Source organism: Polypterus senegalus, chromosome 10, assembly GCF_016835505.1.
Source record: "Polypterus senegalus isolate Bchr_013 chromosome 10, ASM1683550v1, whole genome shotgun sequence".
NCBI classification, from domain to species: domain Eukaryota; kingdom Metazoa; phylum Chordata; class Cladistia; order Polypteriformes; family Polypteridae; genus Polypterus; species Polypterus senegalus.
The window spans coordinates 181,231,836-181,252,087 of record NC_053163.1 but is presented as its reverse complement, the minus strand read 5'-3'; the positions used below and the strand labels follow the sequence as shown (position 1 = coordinate 181,252,087).

The 20,252-nt window shown below is 38.2% G+C and overlaps 2 protein-coding genes across 2 annotated transcripts in view; both read right to left on the bottom strand.

Moving 5' to 3' along the window:
- Positions 1-832: 832 nt before the first annotated feature.
- The window catches only part of mybl2b (v-myb avian myeloblastosis viral oncogene homolog-like 2b), a 36,661-nt gene continuing 17,241 nt past the window's right edge, over positions 833-20,252 (bottom strand). The window contains exons 9-15 of the mRNA XM_039767911.1: positions 10,518-10,880; positions 7,405-7,547; positions 4,820-4,919; positions 3,906-4,016; positions 3,526-3,642; positions 2,773-2,916; positions 833-1,668 (exon numbers count right to left, since the gene is read on the bottom strand). Coding sequence (XP_039623845.1) covers positions 1,540-1,668; positions 2,773-2,916; positions 3,526-3,642; positions 3,906-4,016; positions 4,820-4,919; positions 7,405-7,547; positions 10,518-10,880 — 1,107 coding nt within the window. The 3' untranslated portion in view covers positions 833-1,539. The remainder of the gene's footprint in view (positions 1,669-2,772; positions 2,917-3,525; positions 3,643-3,905; positions 4,017-4,819; positions 4,920-7,404; positions 7,548-10,517; positions 10,881-20,252) is intronic.
- mybl2a (v-myb avian myeloblastosis viral oncogene homolog-like 2a) lies at positions 15,404-20,048 on the bottom strand. The gene is made up of 2 exons (XM_039764642.1): positions 20,016-20,048; positions 15,404-17,772 (listed from the first exon to the last, which is right to left on the bottom strand). Exons 1-2 carry the CDS (start codon positions 20,046-20,048, stop codon positions 15,901-15,903), a joined length of 1,905 nt encoding a protein of 634 aa, XP_039620576.1. The 3' UTR covers positions 15,404-15,900.

Genomic DNA, 20,252 nt, shown 5'->3' with positions numbered 1-20,252 from the left:
TGCAAATATACATCTTCTATTCTCAAGTTATACATAAATTGTATTATTTTGCTTATTTCAAACAAGCATGTATGGATGATTTGTGAAAGAAATGTTTCAAATCACAGCAAAGAAACTTGAACCTTGTCAAACTGTGCACATCTCTTCATGTTTCTGTTGTCCTGGCTGGTACACAAAATGGAGATCCTACACCCCATTACCTGCATTGATTTGGCCTCCCGTCCTGGGCATCTTCTGGATTATTAATCAAACAAAATCCTAAGAGAGGTACAGCCCAATTGAGACAGACAACCGAGGCTGCCCTGAGGTTTACACAACAGCAGCCCCTGCAGCCAAAACTATTAAAACTGTACCCAAGCAGAAGAACCCCACTTGCAACACTTATTTTAGATGAATTCTCAAAAATGGATGGGTGGGGGGAGAGAGAGAGAGAGAGAGACACACAACAAAACACATTCACAACTCAATACTTTTTCTAGTTTCATAAAAATTAGCCTGCTTTCCCAGTCCACAATTTCGTCTTCATAGGAAGGAATGGGGCCAGGCCTCGGCTGATACCCCACATCAGTACGTCAGGTCAGATTCTGTTCATCCAGTTTCTAAGACTGCTTTTCCAGCACAGGAAGACCAAGAGCAGACATGGGAAAAAAAAAAATTGCTTTGGCACTCATTTTTTAGAGGGGAAAAACCAAACATGTACTGTATGTATTCTTGGACATTCCACGTTGTTCTGTATACACCAGTACTGGTTTCCTTCACATGTGTTTTGATTGGTCCCAATGGCCAGTACACATCCTTTTCTTATACCATTTGGTTAGCCAAGACAAAAACAAACATTTCATTGGCAAGGTTTATTCACGTCCATTAGCTGTTCATATTAATATTTTTTCTTTTCACCGGATGGCATATTACAAAAACTGACTGAATCCAGTAAAGCAAATCAGAAGTGAGTATATCCTGGCTAGCCAGCTTACAGCACAATAATTACATAACATTTATTTTTTTTAAAAGGCTTATAATTAAGGATGATCAGGATATACAAACTCCAGGAACTATTCAAGTAACTGCAGCACCGACTTCATTCTCACTTATGGCTTCGTGGTCTGACGGATGATTCTTTAGGACATTTGATCACCGTGAAGTAGAAATATACACGTTTTCTTTACACTTGGCTTTGATTGTTTCTTCTGGCAGGAACGGCAGGCAGCACCACAGTAAACGAGCTCAGTTTAGTTCAAGTTTGCACTCGATTTTTCACACGCATCACAGTAAACGTTTAGATTATCAGTCCAAGTTGTTATAGAAATGCAAGAGTGACAAAATAATTAGGTACCTTTTAAGCCAAGCACTGTGACTTAAGACTCAAGAAAAAATGGCAGTGATCTCTCTAGCTACATCACAAGTCTATTTTAGAGTAGGGAGAAGGTCGACCGAAGTCCAAGTTACCCTTTTTTTTTTTTATTATAAATATATACATTTCCTCCCAAAAGAAAAGGGATCATACCAGGGTAACAAGTACAGTTGCTTGTTTTGCACCCTTCAGGACAGGATTAAAGCTCGGCTGGGTGGGCCAGGCTTTAGTGCTCGCAGGAACCTCCTGGCCTGTTCAGTCATGATAACTTGGTCCTTTGTACGTCCACATGCAACGGCCGCCCAGGCCCGAGACATCTGTAACAGATACAAGATGGAAACAAAATCTGTGGAAGCATCCCCAAGTCAAAACAGGACAAAGTCTGATGGACTTTTACTTGAACTATCATTGATACGTCATCTTAAAACTACCGCACAAAGTTGGCGCTGGAGGCCATAAGCCCGAAGACTAACAATAAGGATTTACTGTTGGCAGAGAAGTGCAGTGCTTAAACTTCAGTAGGTGAACGGCTCATTCAAAATGAAAATGTAACTGTGCTCTTAGATGAAGAAGTGGCCAAGGTATTCTGATGCTTCTGGGAGTTCATGCAATAGCCAGCACTTTACAAGAAGGAACGTTCACAATACCATTTGATCTTCTAATTCCAAGGGCACTGCAATTGTTTGTGATCAAGTAACAGTACTAAACAGAGCACACTACAGTTAAAACTAAAATGTGTAATCCAGCCTTTAAAATATTGACTGAATTTGCTCATGTTACAGCCTAAAGCAGGGGTCCCCCAGTGGCTGCAGGTTTTCATTCCAACCCTTTTCTTAATTGGTAAACCTGCAGCCACTGGGACCCTCTAGGACTGGAATTGGGAAGCCCTGGTCTAGAGAGAGAAGTTGTATCATCCTGGACAATGCTTACTAATTCAGCAACAGAAACCATTCACGCTGTTATCAACACTAATGAATGAATAATTCTGACTTTAAAATGCTGGTGACATCAACCATTGTACGTCAGAACAATCTTTAATCAGCATGCTTCATTTCTGGATACAATAAGCTGGACTGGCTCTAGCCAACTGTTAATGGCTTTAAATGTAAACCTGGGGCACAACTGGGCAGATTTGACCACATCTTAACATCCACCCACATGCCTGTTATTGACAGCAGCAGCTCTCTTATTATCCAGGCCAGAAGTTCCTCCATGTGTATTTATTTCTGTTTTTCTTGAGCTTCTGTAGCTAAGCACTTCACTACAATTTGCACCATGTGTATAACAATATGTAACAAATAAATGGATTTGATTGTGTTTTGTTTACCCTGTGAATGTTTTAAAGAGCAGTATATACAACTAAAATATAGTGAACACCGAAATTAAAGGCTGCAGCAGTCCATTCTATATGCCATACTTACTGGTACAGGAGGCCCATTCAGCTCAAGGCTTGGCTCTGGGGGTGGGAGGACAAAGGCCTGGTTCAGCACACTGTTGTCCTTCTTGATAGATGTGTAGACACTCGATGAGGAGGTGTTGAAAGATGTGGACAGGGAGTTCTCAAGCTACCAAGAAAATATGAAATAAGACGTCAGTTTACATTTTTTCACCTGAAGAAAATTTTCTAATGTTTTATGTACACCTTAGAGATGCAATTAGATCAAACTATCATATGAACAATCTACATATCCTGTCAAAGAGATTGAAGAAATTGCCCCATTAAGCACATACACCACCACATTGACCAACATCCATCCATCCAACCTGCTATATCCGAACTACAGGGTCACGGGGGTCTGCTGGAGCCAATCCCTGCCAACACAGGGTGCAGAGCAGGAAACACACCCCGGGCAGGGTGCCAGCCCACTGCAGGGCACACACACCAAGCACATACTAGGGACAATTTAGGATCGCCAATGTACCTTACCTGCATGTGTTTGGACTGTGGGAGGAAACCCACGCCGACAAAGGGAGAACATGCAAACTCCACGCAGGGATGAAGCGAACCTGGGTTTCCTAACTGTGAGGCAGCAGTGCTACCCACTGCACCACCGTGCCGCTCTATTGACCGACATGTATACATTAATTTTTTTGCAGTGCAGCAGGAAAAAAGTAACTCACTTAAAAAATAAATAAATATATGTCATACTAGTTTATAGCCTGGGTAGAAATACCTGGGGCTCCAGATGGGGTCCAGACGCTGAAAGATCGAGCTTGGCAGAGTTGCACTTCTTGTTGTCCAAAACATCGAGAGCTAAAGACTTGCGCACTTTCTTCATAGGCTGCCTATTCTGTGCAGAGGAAAGACAAGTCCATAAGTGTACATGCTTGAACCCTTGGTCTGAAAATACAACCTGAAGGGGATATCTCGGCGTCCTACCAGTAGCAAGTTAAATATACTGTACTTTCAACAACAAAAAAAAAGTTAAATACAAATATTAAATCATGTCATTGTTAATATAGCATGCAGTATTTATACAGATGCAAAAAGATAATTGAAGCGTGAGGAGAATATTTTGTTCCAGGCCAACCACTTTAAAACATCTCAACTTACTCCACTTTTGCGCTTCTGCTCTTGTGGGGTTGCATCCTTAATAATGAGATCAATTCCAGCTTCACTGCGAAGAACCTCCCTGAGATCCTCTTCCAGGTTTGGTGTTGCTGGCTAAAAGGCAGCATTATAAAACATTAGAAATCATAAAAATAGATATCTATAAATAAATATACATCTCAACTTAACGTCTGCTACAAACTTTGTTCATGGACTCAGCTACTTGGTTTACTGTTCTAGACACCACGTGACACTTTATTTATTCTTGGGCCCCTAGCCAGGACTCACTAGTTCAGCTTCAGCTCACAGATGGATGATCTTTTAGTCTCAAAGAGTGTTCTGCTACTTAGCAGGCCTCAACGTTCGTCCATTAATCCTGAAAAAGTGACACATCCAATAAAATGCTTCCCTACGAGTACGAGGTTCCTACTGTGGAATGACATTTCACACTGTAGGTTTGGGTTATAAGGATTACATAAAATCAGCACTGTGATCATTCTGTGATTTTGAGTTGGCCATTTTTTTCTTTTTTATAACTATTTCCAAGATTGTGATAATAGCAGTCCTTTCTAAGCTGTGCATACAACTGGCTCTAAAAGTTATTTATTTCTGGTATTTTACAGAAGTGAGGCCTTCTACAGTACACTTGTGAAGCCAAACAGCTTAGGCGCTACACTTTAAAGCACAATGCTGCGGGTCACTTTTCCGACACCATTTTATACCTGGGGTCTGTGTTCTAGATACACACGGCATATGTAATAGAATTCTTTAACCATGAAACAGACATAATGTTCACTATCTGCTTTAAATGATGTAAGCGAAGCCTACAAAGTCTGACTCTCACTTGAAGGGTCTTTGTATGTTTCAGTGCTCTCTTCAGAGGTAAACTATAAATCACCATACATGCTGGCACTTACAAGAGGGCGCAGGGGTCCGTATTTTTCCATTGCAGTTTTGAAAGGAGTAGGTGTTTGGGGGGTTGTGTGCATTTCAGAAGTGTGATTAGGAGTAATAAATCTAAAAAAGACAAGAAAAGCCATTTACAAAAAATACGCAGAATTTAAATCACAGAAAAATGTTATTGCTAATGAAAACAATTAGGAAGATAAAATGAGAACATTCCTTGTAGTTTTCCCATTAAAACAGAAACTTAGCACTGTAGTATAAAGAAGAAATGAACATTACCAGAGGAGTCAACACCACTTCAATACTTATTGCATTTCTGGCAAAAAAGTGTTCCTTTCAGATATGATAGATCAACAAAAATACAACTGTACAGAGTCTACTGAAATTCTACCTCTTTGTGACAAGTTACAGCAAAACTAACAGCAGGGAACACACAAGCAAAAAAACTAAACCAACTGTGTAAAAAGCTGCTTAAAGATGAACCGCCTTTTTTCTTCCCAGCCCGTTCACCATGGACAGGGTGATAAAAGTACTGCCACCCACCGCATCTGAAATGAAGATATCATTCCAACACCACATTAGGACATCCAAATAGATTCTGAAATACTCATACATAATAAATATACATAGAAGCACACAAATAGTAATGCTAATTTAATATCACTAAACTGATGACTGTGTAACCATAGGCAGCCATAACCTTCAGGATTTAGTTTGAAATGTATTACTCATCTAGATTTACTTGTCACTTTGACCTGTTAAAACTTACATGTGAGGTTTAGAGCTCTACCTAAAATCAAATGCGGTCACAGAAAGCTATGGCCTTGTACCGTACGTCTGAATGTAGCCTTTCACTAAACATGCATTAAACTGGAGGCAAGTGGATTATATTAAGATGTAACAATATCTTGGAAATCATACAATAAATGGTTTTAATCCAAAATAAACTGCACAAATGTCTTCAAGTATGAAGACAGACTGCCATTTAATATCATACAGACTCCTTATATGAGAAATATTAACTTGTTAAAAAAAAAAACACAAAACAACAAAAAGAAAAAGGGCCTTTTGAATGCCCCGTTTTGAGAGCTCAGCAGCGTTTAAACACAAACGGGTCAAAGACGAATGTCAGTCTTGTGCTAAATTCCCTGTCACATAACAAAGAAACTGGACTCGCAGATAGAGATAAAGACCCTCTTAGGGCTGCTGTTAGCTACAGTACAGGCTAAAAGTTTGGACACACCTTCTCATTCAATGTGTTTTCTTTATTTTCATGACTGAAGGCATCAAAACTATGAATGAACACATGTGGAGTTATGTACTTAACAAAAAAAGGTGAAATAACTGAAAACATGTTTTATATTCTAGTTTCTGATTACTGCTTTTGCTCTTGGCATTCTCTCGATGAGCTTCAACACGTAGTCACCTGAAATGGCTTTCACTTCACAGGTGTGCCTTATCAGGGTTATTTAGTGGAATTTCTTGCTTTATCAATGGGGTTGGGACCAGCAGTTGTGTTGTGCAGAAGTCAGGTTAGTTGGACGATCATTTATTTTTCAACAGGACAATGACCCAAAACACACCTCCAGGCTGTGTAAGGGCTATTTGACCAAGAAGGAGAGTGATGGAGTGCTGGAAATGGTCATGAAAATAAAGAAAACACATTGAATGAGGAGGTGTGTCCAAACATTTGGCCTGTACTGTATTTGAACATTAAAGTCTCGACGTGAGGTATGTCAGATCAGCCAACCACAACTGCTGATCTCATTTACTGGACCACATCAATTTAAATGACTGGAGGGAAAAAAGAAGTCGGTGGTCATGTGCCAACCTTCCAGCTCATCCCTTGTATTCTCATCCCAATGACAGCCAACAGCAGGCTGCCTGACCGAGTCCTTGCAGTACAGATGGTTAACAGCTATGGCGAGTGCAGCTGTAATCTTCTCTCATTTTCTTCTGTTCGTTCTGTTGTAGTACAGGAAACAAGAGACTTTAGAGCCTCATTTCTGTTTAGGATTTCTAACACACTGGTGTTGCATTCCATTACATATGACCATTCATTCATTGTGTATACATGAGAGCTGACAACCAATCTGTCTTTGGACTAAAGATAAAATCAAACAGGTTTGATTTTATCAGACTCAGCCACTGGGGATATCGCACTACGTGAACGGCTTTACACACAAGGCACCGAGTGTCCCTGAATCACCAAAATTTTAAGACACATTTTCCACAAGATGGCTGAATTTCTACTGATTTAACATGTGACAAACAGGGCTTGCAAAACAGATGAGGAACAGAGACCCAAGAACAGTTCTCAAAAGATTTAAAAAAAAGGTATGGTCTATTCTTCACTGAATCAAAAAAAAAACACAAAAAGATCAGCAGAAGAGGGAAAACAAAATGATAAATGCCATACAACAAAGCGCATTCCAGCCACCTTACATTAGGAGCAGAGTCAAAGTTAGCAAGGTAATCATTTGTTGTTTGTCCTCAGTCGGCGTCAGTCATCATTTGACATCCCATCACAGCGTAACTTCTTAGTAGATCAGGTGATGGTCGCTATTCATAAAACTGAAAAGCTGCGTGAACTTACACCGAGTTTTCCTTCTGGATGAGTGGCGTCTTGTCGCGGTGCAGTGGTGTGGTAACAATTGCCTTTTGACTACAGACGGGCGTGGAAGTTAGAGAAGGGTTCTCCAAGTCTAGTGCATCGTGCTTCGTCCACATGTTTAGAAACTGAACAGAAGGCGAGAAAAAATTAACAAACATTTGGGGGCGGTGCAAAAAATACATCTGAACATACCCATTAAACTCACAATACATACTGCAATCATTTTCCTTTAAGCTTTAATTGTAAATAACTTTTGTATAACAAAGTCAAACATACCTTGAGACTATTTTACTAAAAAAAAAAAAAAAGGAAGGGGCCGGAGTTGCCTTGAAAGCTTGCAGATTATCATTTTTTTTTTTACTTAGCAATAAATAAAAAGGTGTCATGTTGGTGGACGTCTCACTATATCCACAATGGCTAAATACGGTACAACACCCTCGTACTACTAAAAAAAAAAAAATGTAAAATTATAAAGTGAAAGAAATACCTTTGTACCAACACTATGCTAGAGAATACTTTTAAAAAGTCAGACCAGACTTTGACATTGAAAACCGTGCTACCATTAAATCATAAAGTTGTACTCATCATCATCATCATCATCATCTGTCATGCAAAACACAACACACCACTGCTGTCGTACTAAGCAGCGCTCCATCGGACACACGCGCCGGTGACACTTCAGTGTTGTCTTTTTCGAATGTCTCTTTCTTCGCCTGTGTTTCCCTGTCCAATTTAAGGTGGTAACTGCATGGAGTGCTGGCCAATGGCCATGAGCAGAAAGCTCAGATAAGGGGTTTGGGGTTTCAAAACTTGAGGGTTATGTTGGCTTCACCGAGTGGAGAAGCAGCTTCTGTAGCAGAAAAAAAAAAATAAAAAATTCGGAGCAGACGACTGACAGTCTTTGGAGGATGCAGTAAACTTTTCTTTTCGTGAAGCGACTTTTTCGGAGGTCTCAGTTTTTTTTGGGGTGTGGTATTTGTATTTGTTACACTGTACTAATCCCCAGTGTCTTACTGAATTTTTTAATAAAATTTTTTTGGAACTGTACTTTGTCTGATTTATTTGCCTTATATTAATGTAGTGGGTACGTGTGTCGATTTGGTGCATTATTTTAATCTAATTTAGCATGTCTGACAGTGTGACATCTGTTATCAGGGAAGCGGTAGCAAAGGAGAGATTCATAGGGTCCAATTATTATATAAAACAAAACAAAAAAAAAAAAAAGGCAGCAGACCTAACCAGACTCTGCTCTGCTTAGTTTGGCATTGACACACACAAATAATCATGTTAATAATGATAATTCTTTACATTTATACAGCGCTTTTCTCATTACTTCAAAGCACTTCAGTGAGTGGGGTGCCACTTCAACCAGCATGGTTTATTATCCACTTGGATGATATGATGGCAGCCATTTTAGTGCCAGTACGTTCCGCACACATTAGCTGTTAGGTTGTGAAGCGGTGAGAGAGATAGCCAGTTAGGGACAGTGGATAATAAGAGGGCCTGAATGACTTGGTCGTAGTGGGCAGTTTAGCATGGACATTGGGATACTCCCTACTCTTTACGACGGATATCCAGGGATCTTTTATGACCACAGAGTTTGTCATCTGTAGGACTACCATTTTTACAGAACAGGGTCTTAATGCCATAATATGCGTTTTGGCAAACAAGGAAAAGCACTCATCTCTGACAGCTCAGACTCTGCAACAGCTCCTTATTTGTATAGCACATTTGTTTGAGCAGTTTAGAAAGCTGATAAGCGGAGGACAAACGCAAGATATTTGATTAGAAAATGAAACCCGGATTTGGAATATCAAACAAGCTGTTGAAACTGGTAAATAACTAAAGCGGACTTGCATGCAATACAGGACATGTCTGATGATGCTTTAAAATCAAGTCCACAGATTACCAGTCTTTGAAAATGCAGTCTAGGAGACTGAATTGATTTGAACTTAGTTTTGTAAAAATGTGACTTGCTTGTGTGGCATATGAGATAAAAAGTGTTAAAAAAAATCTATTATCCAAACCATTTCCTTTAAAAGGATTTTAAAGGTTCATAGGCTTCATTTAGGGTGCTAACAACCAACGGCACATTTGAATGATGAGCTCAGTTTGCTGCAGTGAACTAAAGTACACACACACAGTATGTTGAGCTGCTTACAACTTTTCATGAAGTACTAGCTACTAATTAGCGACTGTACTCTTTATATTAGTCCAATATTTTAAGCAGTGTTAGCTAATTACTGTGGCTTTTTTGCCCCAAGATTAACCAAAAACAAATCAAGTGACTGATGTTAAGACCTTATTAGCAACCTCCGACTACTAAACAGTTCAGAAACAGATTTTTAAGAAGGTTGATTAAAAGATGATTTTCTACAGGTCATATTCAGCTGTCATGGGGGTCCCATTAACATTTTGTGGGAAAAGGATGGATGACAGGTGAACAAGCAGTACCATTCAAAACAGAATTCAGAGCATTTGACTGCACTACTTTATACTTCTCTAGAGATGACCTATTCTGGTAGTTTACTCTGCTCCAACAGCAGTCACTCACGTGTAAACTAATAGCTTTGCTGGGCTAAGTGGCCTGTTCTTGTCATATTCTAAAATGGCTACTATGTACGCCGAGTTGACTATGATCCAAGTGCCTTCATTTTTTAACAGGTTATATTGTTGAAGTCAGGTCACTGCAGGAAAATGATACCGTATGTACTCGCGTACAAGTTGGATCTTGAAACCCGAAAGAAACAAAAAAAAAAAAAAAAAAAAAAACCCACACAAAACAGTGCAAATGTCGCTTTGGAATAGTTTGAGTATTACTGTGTGGTCACGTAGTCACAATACATAGAAAATAAAGGCCGTGTGCTCCGTGGTTACTCTCTCAGGTGGGTGTTCGCGTATTGTAATCTCTTGGACCAATAGTGCGAGTTTTCTACATTCGACTTATACGACAGACATTATAAAATACCAGAAATTATACGATAACTCAAGCCCCGACTTATCCACAAGAGAAATTCAACGCGAGTACAGTTCCTTAAATAATGGAGGAGAGAACAAAACAAACACACACAGTAACAGCTTGGTATACAACTTACCTGTGAAGGGGAAAATGGAAGTTCTTTGACTGGGGTACACTTGGGGGTAATTGAATTTGCAGTGTCATTCAGTTCTAAAAGGCTGGTGCCAGGAGACTGGGTAATACGACGGCGACGATGACGAGAGAGTACAGAAGGAGGAGTACTCCCACCGTTCTCTTTAGATGGAGGTGTGGTGCCCCTTGCATGCAGCGGTGATATCGGGATAAGTTCTCCTCGGTTTCCTCGGCTCAGCTCATGCAGGGTGCTGCCTTCTAACCTGATGAGACTTCGGGACTCTGACGTGGGTCTGGGTGCTGCCATCTCTTCATCTGGGTCATCGGGAAGGTCAAAAGTTGAAAGATCACACCAACCATCTAGATCCTGCAATAATCAGAAGATTTTATTTAGCAAATACTGCCCATATCTAGTGTGTGTTACCAAATGCCATTACTTGGTACACTAGTATGCACTTTGGCAACCAAAAGTACTGTATTTGACTGTGTATAAAGTTGCATACAGTACAGTACTCAAGGACAGCCAACTGCTTTGCGGATTACCAGATGCAGCAGAGCAGCTACAGAGCTGTCCTTGTGCCAATGCTGCGCGCCCCTCATCACAATACTATACGTATTTTCCCCAAATTTGTTAAATAAAATTTCCGTTATAATGAAATATTTTTATGGTCCCATGAGCTTCATAACAGGATTTCATCTGTATTAGGTATTCATATCACATTGAAATACATAAACTTTCCTTTACCACCTTCAAACACTTTATGTGAAATCATTAGGAGCTCCCAGGCCACCAAAAAGATGAGATGATCGTTAAATATGTCCTGGGTCTGCCACCAAAGGGATCTTAGAAGTACACACCACTGTGGGATGCAACATAGGCATTCTCATCAGATGTTTAAATCCTCCTCCAAGGACTCATCATGATCCAAACATATGGGTTTTATTCCAAACTCCTTATTTTTTCATAAACACACAAATATATATAATGAACAGAAAAAAATCAGTTTAACATAGATAAGTACCAATAGGGCAGAGTGAAGAGCGAATAGAAAAATTCAGGTGAAGCATCAACCTCCACCATAGCCCCTTATAATACACAAAGTAAAAAAGGCAGTGAAAGCAAACCTGAAACTGCCTTACAACATAACTCCTGAACAACATCCAAAAGTATATACTGGGATAAACGATTCTGTAAATGAAATGTACAAAATTAAACAATATAAACTGAATTTTTTCATCAGTTCAAATAAATGCATGTTTTATAACAGCTGATGTTGGCAGGTTGGAATTCTGTTTAAACCAGCAAACAGGAATATTTATACGTAAAACTGTGCATCACATCTCAAGCTTTGCTATATTCAAATATGGATGTGATGCAAAATTCTATGAAACAAACAGACTGTTCTTATGAAAATAAGACAAGTAGAAATAAGCTTTAACAACTGAATGTATAATCATCACTCAAGGTGTGTGGTACTTACTGGCTTTTAACATTGCAGTTTCAATTTAGTATGTGCATCCTGACAATTTACTTGCAGTGCACAGCGGAAAGAAAAACCAAAAACTAGACCAAAGCAAACATTTTGAAGAAAAGGGAGAGGAATTTTGTCAAACTTCAATAAACACAAAGTAAAACATTTTGAAGTTACTTCAAAAGCAGCTCTATCCACCTAAACTCACTTTAATTTAAAATGGTGGTTTCACTTCAGCAGCCGTTGGTTCACTCTTTAGGAATGTCACAAGAATGGATACTATGGTACAAAGTCAGTACCAAACTTCCAAAAACTGAACAGTTTTTTTATTAGTATTACTGGATGAAGGTCAGTATTGTACTCATGTGCAACTGCAAGTAGATAATTTACTCCTAAATGAATATGTGAGAAAAACTACATAAGAAAATGTCATGCCTGGAAATGCTTTGCGTTTGATTAAGATTCAAGCCTTGCACTGTATTTTCATATTAATAAATGCCAATAGTTGTTTACTTAAATTACAGTTGAGTAACTAGTTGATGGCTACACCAATATTTTAATATTGTACTTTTAATAAAATGCCAAGACTGGAATTTGCTTTTGCAATGGTGTTGTTACACAGGTATAGAGTGGTATCAAAATACAAAAACACATCTGGTACGCCGACTCTTTATTCACCACACATGAAGAACTTTGCTAAATTAAATTTACTCCAAAACATCTTTTTTTTTGTTTAATTTTTAAAAAGTGCTAAAGACATGTAATGTATTCTATACAACTATAGCCTGTTTCAGTACTGAAGTGTCTGCTTCCCAGAGTTTTAATAGACACTTTAAAGTACCGATTTAATAAGTTTAACTTTCAAATCAAATTTTAGGTAAATGCAAAAACTAGAGAGGAAAATAAATTTAGTTTCCACCTCACAAAACGGTAATTGGCATGAAAATCCAAGAACTGCCAAGATCTTTATTCATCACTATTGCACAAGACTTCAACCAACATTCTGCAGATCACATGACAAAGTCCTTTTTTAGGACGGTTTCTCGTAGTGCTGCTCCTAATTAGGGTTTTAAGGCCAACACCGATCACCAATTTCAAGTGACTTGATCAGCAGATTCAGATTTGGTTTCCTTTTATCCTTTTAAAAAACTTTGTACACTAAGCTCCTGCATAACTAGACACTTAGAAGCCTCATGTCCTATATTAAAGTGTATTTTAATAATTAAACTATAGTCCACAGGTGTTAACTGTTCATTTCACTAACAAAATGAAATTCTGTAGGCTTATTGTTCAGCGACCATAAAAATACTCACATACTAATAAAATATGTACATAAATATTTATCCATAATACATATGACATAAAATAAAATGCTTCTCACAACTGCAAGTGGTCATAGTTTTTTTTTTTTTATAGTAATGTACCAATCTGAAACAAAGCTTATAAAAAAAGTAGTTATTTCTAATAATAAATTTCACAATTAAAACAGTGATTAAATGTAAATAAACTTACACTTATTAAAATCATTACTTGAACTACAGCTTATTTTACTGTACTATATGGATGCTTATGTTACATTAACTAGATTTATTCAGGTGTATTTTTTCCTTCATTCGTAATGCTTGAGGTGTAATTACAAACATGGGTTGCCATTTTATTAAAGCAGTTCTGGTTTCTTACCAAAAGTTATTCTGTATGGCATAAAGCAACAAATACACAGAATCAAGGTTTTAAAAAGCTGCAAATGTATCAAGTTGTTTATCAAGAAGACACAAGTCTAACATGCTTAACAGGTTTATAAGTAAGATACACTTTGCTGTTAAGCTTACAAGACTATTGTTAACTAAGTAGCAATTTCAAATGAATCTCCATCTTCCCCACCAATTAAAAATTTAAGCTGCATACCAACAATTACACTTCAAATACAACTTCTCCTCAACACATTAGTTTCAAGCTAGAAATTTTCCTCACTTTCCACCCATCTCTATTTCAAAAGAATAATTGACCAGTCTTGAAGACTCAAGATAGCATCTCCACAATTTACAAAAATTATTTTAAAGTCTCTTCCTTTCAAAAACCCCAGAGTACATTGGGGAAAGGAGCAGTCACTCATTATTTCAGAAATGGAGTGGAAGGCGGCCATGTACAGAATTCACTCAAGCTCCACATGTGCAAATGCATTCAGTCATCCAACTTAGAATCTTACTGAGCGCATCTGTCTCATTTAAAAAAAAAAAAATTGTATACATTTTTTTCTGGGGCAAAATCCAACCTGCAAACGTTGCAATCAAGTTGGAGCCTCATTGGGCCACATGTTCTGGTGATGTACCAAATTAACAACACTTTGGGAACGATGACTGCATAATAGACAGCCTTGGTGTCACCATCCCTGCTTAGCCATTAACAGCTGTGTTTGTTGGGCTCACAGAGGGCCTTAAAGTGGAGAAGGACAAACTAATCGCTTTTAACTCACAACTAGCATGTAGACTTGTCTTACTCAACTGGAAGAATCCCACCCCACCACTCTTAAGTCAGACAGAGAGTAACTGATGTTCTATACTACTTGAAATTGGAAAATTCTAACAGAGGATCTGTTCAAAACTTTAAAATATGGCAGGATCTAATGAAAAACATTTTGGACAAAAGGATACCCTTCTTTTCTTGCTCCTTTTATAGAGTTGCTGCAGTTGCTGGCTCCTCTCTCTCCCTCGGGTGGGGGTTGAATTTTTCTTTGATTTGTTAAATTTGACTTGACTGTATGGAATGTTACCCATTTCTAATTAAAATCAATCAAAAAATAAATAAATGCTGCTGTACTTAAAACAAGCTTGCTGTCCAAACTCAAACAGTGACGATTTAAGTTAAAGAACAAAAGAAACTTTGAATTCAATAGCTTTTCTTGCCGTTTGTGTAATTATACAAAATGAGTTCTCAGATTCATTCCCCGCCCAAAACCCTTTTTTTCAGTTTATTACTCCACTTTCTTTAACATAAAGGCTAATAATCCAATCATCTCTAAATTCTCCTGTAAAACAAGCACTGACTACAGGAAGATAGCTGCAAAAAGATGTGCACTGGCTCAATGGCCGGAACACCTCACGTAAAACGAGCACAGCAATTAAATTACCATAAAGCCTAGAAAATCAAGGACTTAATTGGTTTTTGTGATTGGACAGTTTTCAATCAATCAAGTCTTTGTTGGATTATTATTTAAATAAATGTTTACATGGACAGCCAATCAATCGGAGCACCTCTGGTTTCTAGCATGTTAGAAGACACACATTTCTTAAAAATTAAGACCTGCGGTGCAGTCCAAGTTGTCATCAGTTTTAGACATCAGACATTTTATTTGTAAACCTCAAAAACAGCACTGTAATTGGCCAGTTGGTCTAATGACTATGACAAACAAAGGTGTGTTTCCAATTCAGTTTGGCCACATATGCAGCCAAACACACATACTACAATACACAAATGAATAGAGTGGCTCTAAACATTACCACTGAATTGTTCCTTGTATTTAATTTAGCGGTCATACTCCCGATACATTAAGGCACTACAGAAGGTTTCAAAGCAGCACTGTGATGGAGTTTAGCTTCTCTGATAAATTAAGGCAGACACCCCAGGAAATAACTTCAATTAATAACTAGAGACAAGAACAGACTTGTGCCTCAACACATACACTTTTGAATCCTTTACTTGCTTTTTATTATGTAACGCACAGAAAAAAAATGCATGCTGTGGCAACAGGTTACTAAAGTTTACTCTGAAAACTATATACATTTCAGTAGAGTCACACACAAAAACAGAAACAAGTATACAGAAGCATTAATATAATTTAGTCTGCATCTTCAATTTAAATGACCAATTTAGGATTGATTTTTCTTAGATCGTAGCAGGCACATTAACATGAAATATTTATGTCCTCCATCCTTCGTGCTCTCCACACCTAACAGCCTCTCTAAACAGAATCAGCCTCTCAGTAGTGTGAGGTGGCAGCTTATTTTTATGAGCTCGTGTAACACATCCAGCAATGGGGAAAAGTCGCCTAAATCCCCCTGAAGTTGCGGGAATGGCCAACAGTTTTCTGGCAATGTTCCGGAGTTGTGGAAATCTAGCCTCATCTCTCCAGAAACTCTGAGGGGAGGTGTCCCAATCTAGCAGGCCCTCATTAAGATATAAATCCAACTCTGACATTTTAAATGTTTTAGCACACGGCTGGAAAAAATATCCCCTTGGCTTGCGTTTTCGATTAGTGCAGAAATTGTTAGCTACAGTTGGATTGTCTCCAACATCCTCGGTAATATCTTGCTTTGTGTCGTCATCCTTAGACCCTCTAAATTCAAAATCCCTAATAGCGGACTCCACTATTGCCTTGGCCTTGCATCTGGAGCAAACAACAAGAAAACTAGTGCCATTTTCCTGCATAGGTTGCTCAAATGGCTGTAGCTTGAATCTGGGATCCACAACTGTGGCCAAAATGAGGTCTCTGTGCTGCAGAAGTGCTTGAAACTTGCTCTGCAGACCTGTACGAAGTGCTTTGCAAAAAGATGAAAATTGTGTCTCTCTATTCTCCAGTGCCTTATCTAATTTAATCAGTGAAGGTATAATAAGAGAAAAGGTGACCTCTTCTGTTTGTAGAACACGGGTGGCTTCTTCAAAAGGTTCCAGCAAGCCAATGATATCTAGCACTTGCTCTCGCTTGGCTCTTACTACAGGTGGAACAGTGGAAGCATCTTTAGCTTTTATGTGAGCTTGGCTTACTAGCTTCATGACTGCTTTCCAAACAGGTTCGTGCGCCAGCTTACGAACAGTGTCAAAGGTAAAATTCCAGCAACAGTGTTGCTCACTGCTGGGAAGTGCCAAGGTCAAATCACATTCACTGGCCAGAACCTCTATCCAATAGGCACTGCGGCAAAAGAACGATGCCATATTATACATCTGGCTAAGCACATGTTGCACTGCACGTGAAGCTTTTAAGGCATCTTTAATAATCAAGTGCAGAATATACGTAAAGCAGCACAAATGGGTACCAATGTGGATGTCCAAACACTCATCTTCAGGGGGAAGAACATCATTCAGGAAGTTTATAACTTCTTCCTCAACAGGATTATTACTCCAGCCAGAACAAATCACACGATAGTCACAAAACAAGTCATGTTCAGCTATGGCATTCTTAGCGTCTCCCGTGACCACATAGCCAATGTTCTGAGGAAACAGACCATAGCTTAGGAATACAGACTCTAGCTCTTGGGCAACTGCAGTATTCACATTTTTCCTGCACACATGGCGGACTGCCACAGTAGGATGACGGATATTCCATTCATCATCAAAATAATGAAAACGAACTCCAATAATCTGATCTTTTTTTCTGCTTGACCAAACATCAACTGTAGTGTGGATAACAGCATCCGCCACCTCATATGACATACACTTCTTCAGTTCCTTGATCACACTTGGCTTAAATATCTTTTCTACTTGGTCATAAAGCTTAAGTCCAATAGTGCGCTGTGATAAGTGAGGGTACCGAGGCTCCACTATAGTCATGAGGTTACGGAAACCAGCACCTTCCACAAAGTTCAGGGGCAGCATATCCTCTGCAATCATGCGCAGGATTGCCTGAGTAATGGACTTTTGCCTTGAGTGGGTGCTGTTTGGACTGCAACCATTTCTAACGTTTGAAACTGAAGGCACTGTAGGACAACACTCTGATTTTATCCTTTCCACCGTTAGCCGTTTTTTAATTTGAAGCTTCTCTTTGTGTCCTTGAAGGGCGTCATTTTGCCTTGTCTACAAGGAACAAAACCAAAATAAGGGTTACAGCTTCTTTATATAAAATTAAACAATAACCAGAGTTATAGGCAAGTTGTGACAGTGACACAGAACACATTTACGATGGTGAAACTCCTGCACCTGCTTTATGCAAGTCGTTATTGTAAAGCGATAATATTACTGCTCGGAGGAAGGAGTGGGATGTACACCATCATCACTGTCAAGGACAGGAATGCCCAGCACTGTAATTATGGTAACACAATATTAAGTTTTAAATAAAACTATTGTAATATAAATTAAACACAAAAGCCTAAAAACAGGATTTTCCCTGTGCATGTGCTGCTTATAAATTCATTCCACTAGGGTTTACTGTCAGGCAGGAGACTCCGAACTGAATGCTCACATTTAACAAACCTCCGGCAGATTTGACATTTGAAAAGTAACAGGAGCACAGGATTGGTAAACAGCAACTGTTTAAAAGCCTATAAATAATATGATGCGTTTTATATGGCCATACACTTGCCACTTGATCACTGCCATAGACCACAGTCAAAACTTCTGAGCACCTCTTGGGATCCCCACTTGCTTCCCCCATTTGAATCACAGTAAGTTTATAGATTGCTTAAACCAGGTAATGTCCAATGTTATGTATTAATGAAACTACAGCACCTGTTAATTTCATTTAAATAGTACTGTCAGTAGCACCTTTATGCAAACTGGCATGCTGATTATTTCCAAATATGCTCACAGAGCAAATGAATTTGGCACATTACTTATGTCCGATGGTAAATAATCCATTGAATGCTTCAAAAAGACATTGGCAACTCTGACTGCAGCAGACTAAGCATCTACCACTGTATCCAGAGAAAATCTCCGATTCCATTAATATTTATTGCCTATTTTAAACAAAAACATGTCTTTATATAGCACCGTTTCATACGTTAGCATAGCTTAAAGTGCTTTACAACATTAATATCTTAAAAAAGCTACAAAAACAAAGTAAAAAAACAGTTATTTAACAGACAAGACTAGTAAACTTTCACAAAGCCATCAAACTGCTCTGAACATTTAATACATACATTGACATTTCCTGTTTATAGCCAAGGATGGTGAAATTAATCAGATTGCTGGTAGGTTATTTTACTTTCATTTATGTAATTAAGATGTACTGTAAATTAGATAGATGACAGACAGACAAAAAAAAAAACAAACAAAAAAAAAAAAACCCACAACACATAACATATTTGGCCACACAACTGGAATTAGTTTTAAATGGTGCATTACGGGTCAGTCACCTTTGTAAAAGTATGAATTTTAATATAATGAAGCCCTGAATATGTACACGACTCATACACTGATCAGCCACAACATTAAATCTACTGACTGGTGAAGTCAAGATCATGGATTATATTGTTACAATGACACCTGTCAAGAGGTGGTATTTATTAGGTATCAAATGAACAGTCAGTTCTTGAAGGTCATGTGTTAGAAGCAGGAAAAATGGGAAAGCATAAAGATCTGAGCAACTTTGACAAAGGACACATTGGAGATTTTCTGACTTGGTCATCCTAGCCTTTACAAAGTGGCAGGTCATGTGGGGTGTTCCTGGAATACAGTGGTTAGTACTGATTAACAGTTGTCCAAGGAACGACAACCGGTAAACCAGCAACAGGGCCATGACGACCCAAGGCACACTGATGCACATGGGGAGTGAAAGATATCCAATCTGGTCTGAGATTTCAATAAAAAAAAAGAAGTAGGTAGTATTAATGGATATCAATTTAGTAAAGCAAAACTATTAAGAAATGCAACACCATAATGAAGTGCAATTTACTGTAGAACCCTGCGTGCTGAGCATCCGAAGTGTTTTCGTAGCATCAAGTCTTATATTCATGAAACAAATAAGTTCTTTTTACATCTTACAGAACAAAGATTTGTATGAAATATTTTAATGGCACATTGTGTGAAACAAGACTATAGATTTATAAAAACACATAGTTGTTGAATGCTGTGAAGTCTTACAGGTTTCATTGTAATAAAATAAAAAAATAAATAAATAAATAAATAAATAAATAAAAAAAAGTGTCACCAAGCCTATACCAGTTATTGTTAAAGTTGTTCTACCAAGTGAATAATTTGGGTTATCATAAACCAAGCACATCATGCGTTATCTGCATATGCCACAGTTACCTTCTTAATTCAAAACAGTGTATGATTCTTATTATTATACAGTACAACTAACACAGACTTGAGATAGTTACTGGGACCCGCAGTTTTATGATCACCGAGTTCATGGTTATAGAAGTATAAGCCTATGAATTCTATACCAAAAGCAAAATGTCTATTTTAGATGCATATAGCATTCTTAGCATGTACTAAAAATATACATTTTTAGCAAAACTAGTCAAAAACTAATAAAGTATCATAGCAATTCACCTAAGCTGTCAAGAAAGAGGTTATTTAAAACATTAAAAGACAAAAAGAAATTCATCTGGATT

Bases quoted from the DNA above. Each gene is read 5' to 3' on its own strand.
- mybl2a (XM_039764642.1), bottom strand. From the start codon at position 20,048: ATGAACTCGGTGATCATAAAACTGCGGGTCCCA. The intron at 17,773-20,015 runs GTAACTATCTCA...TGTTCCTTGTAG, and splicing joins TCATAAAACTGCGGGTCCCA to ACAAGGCAAAATGACGCCCT.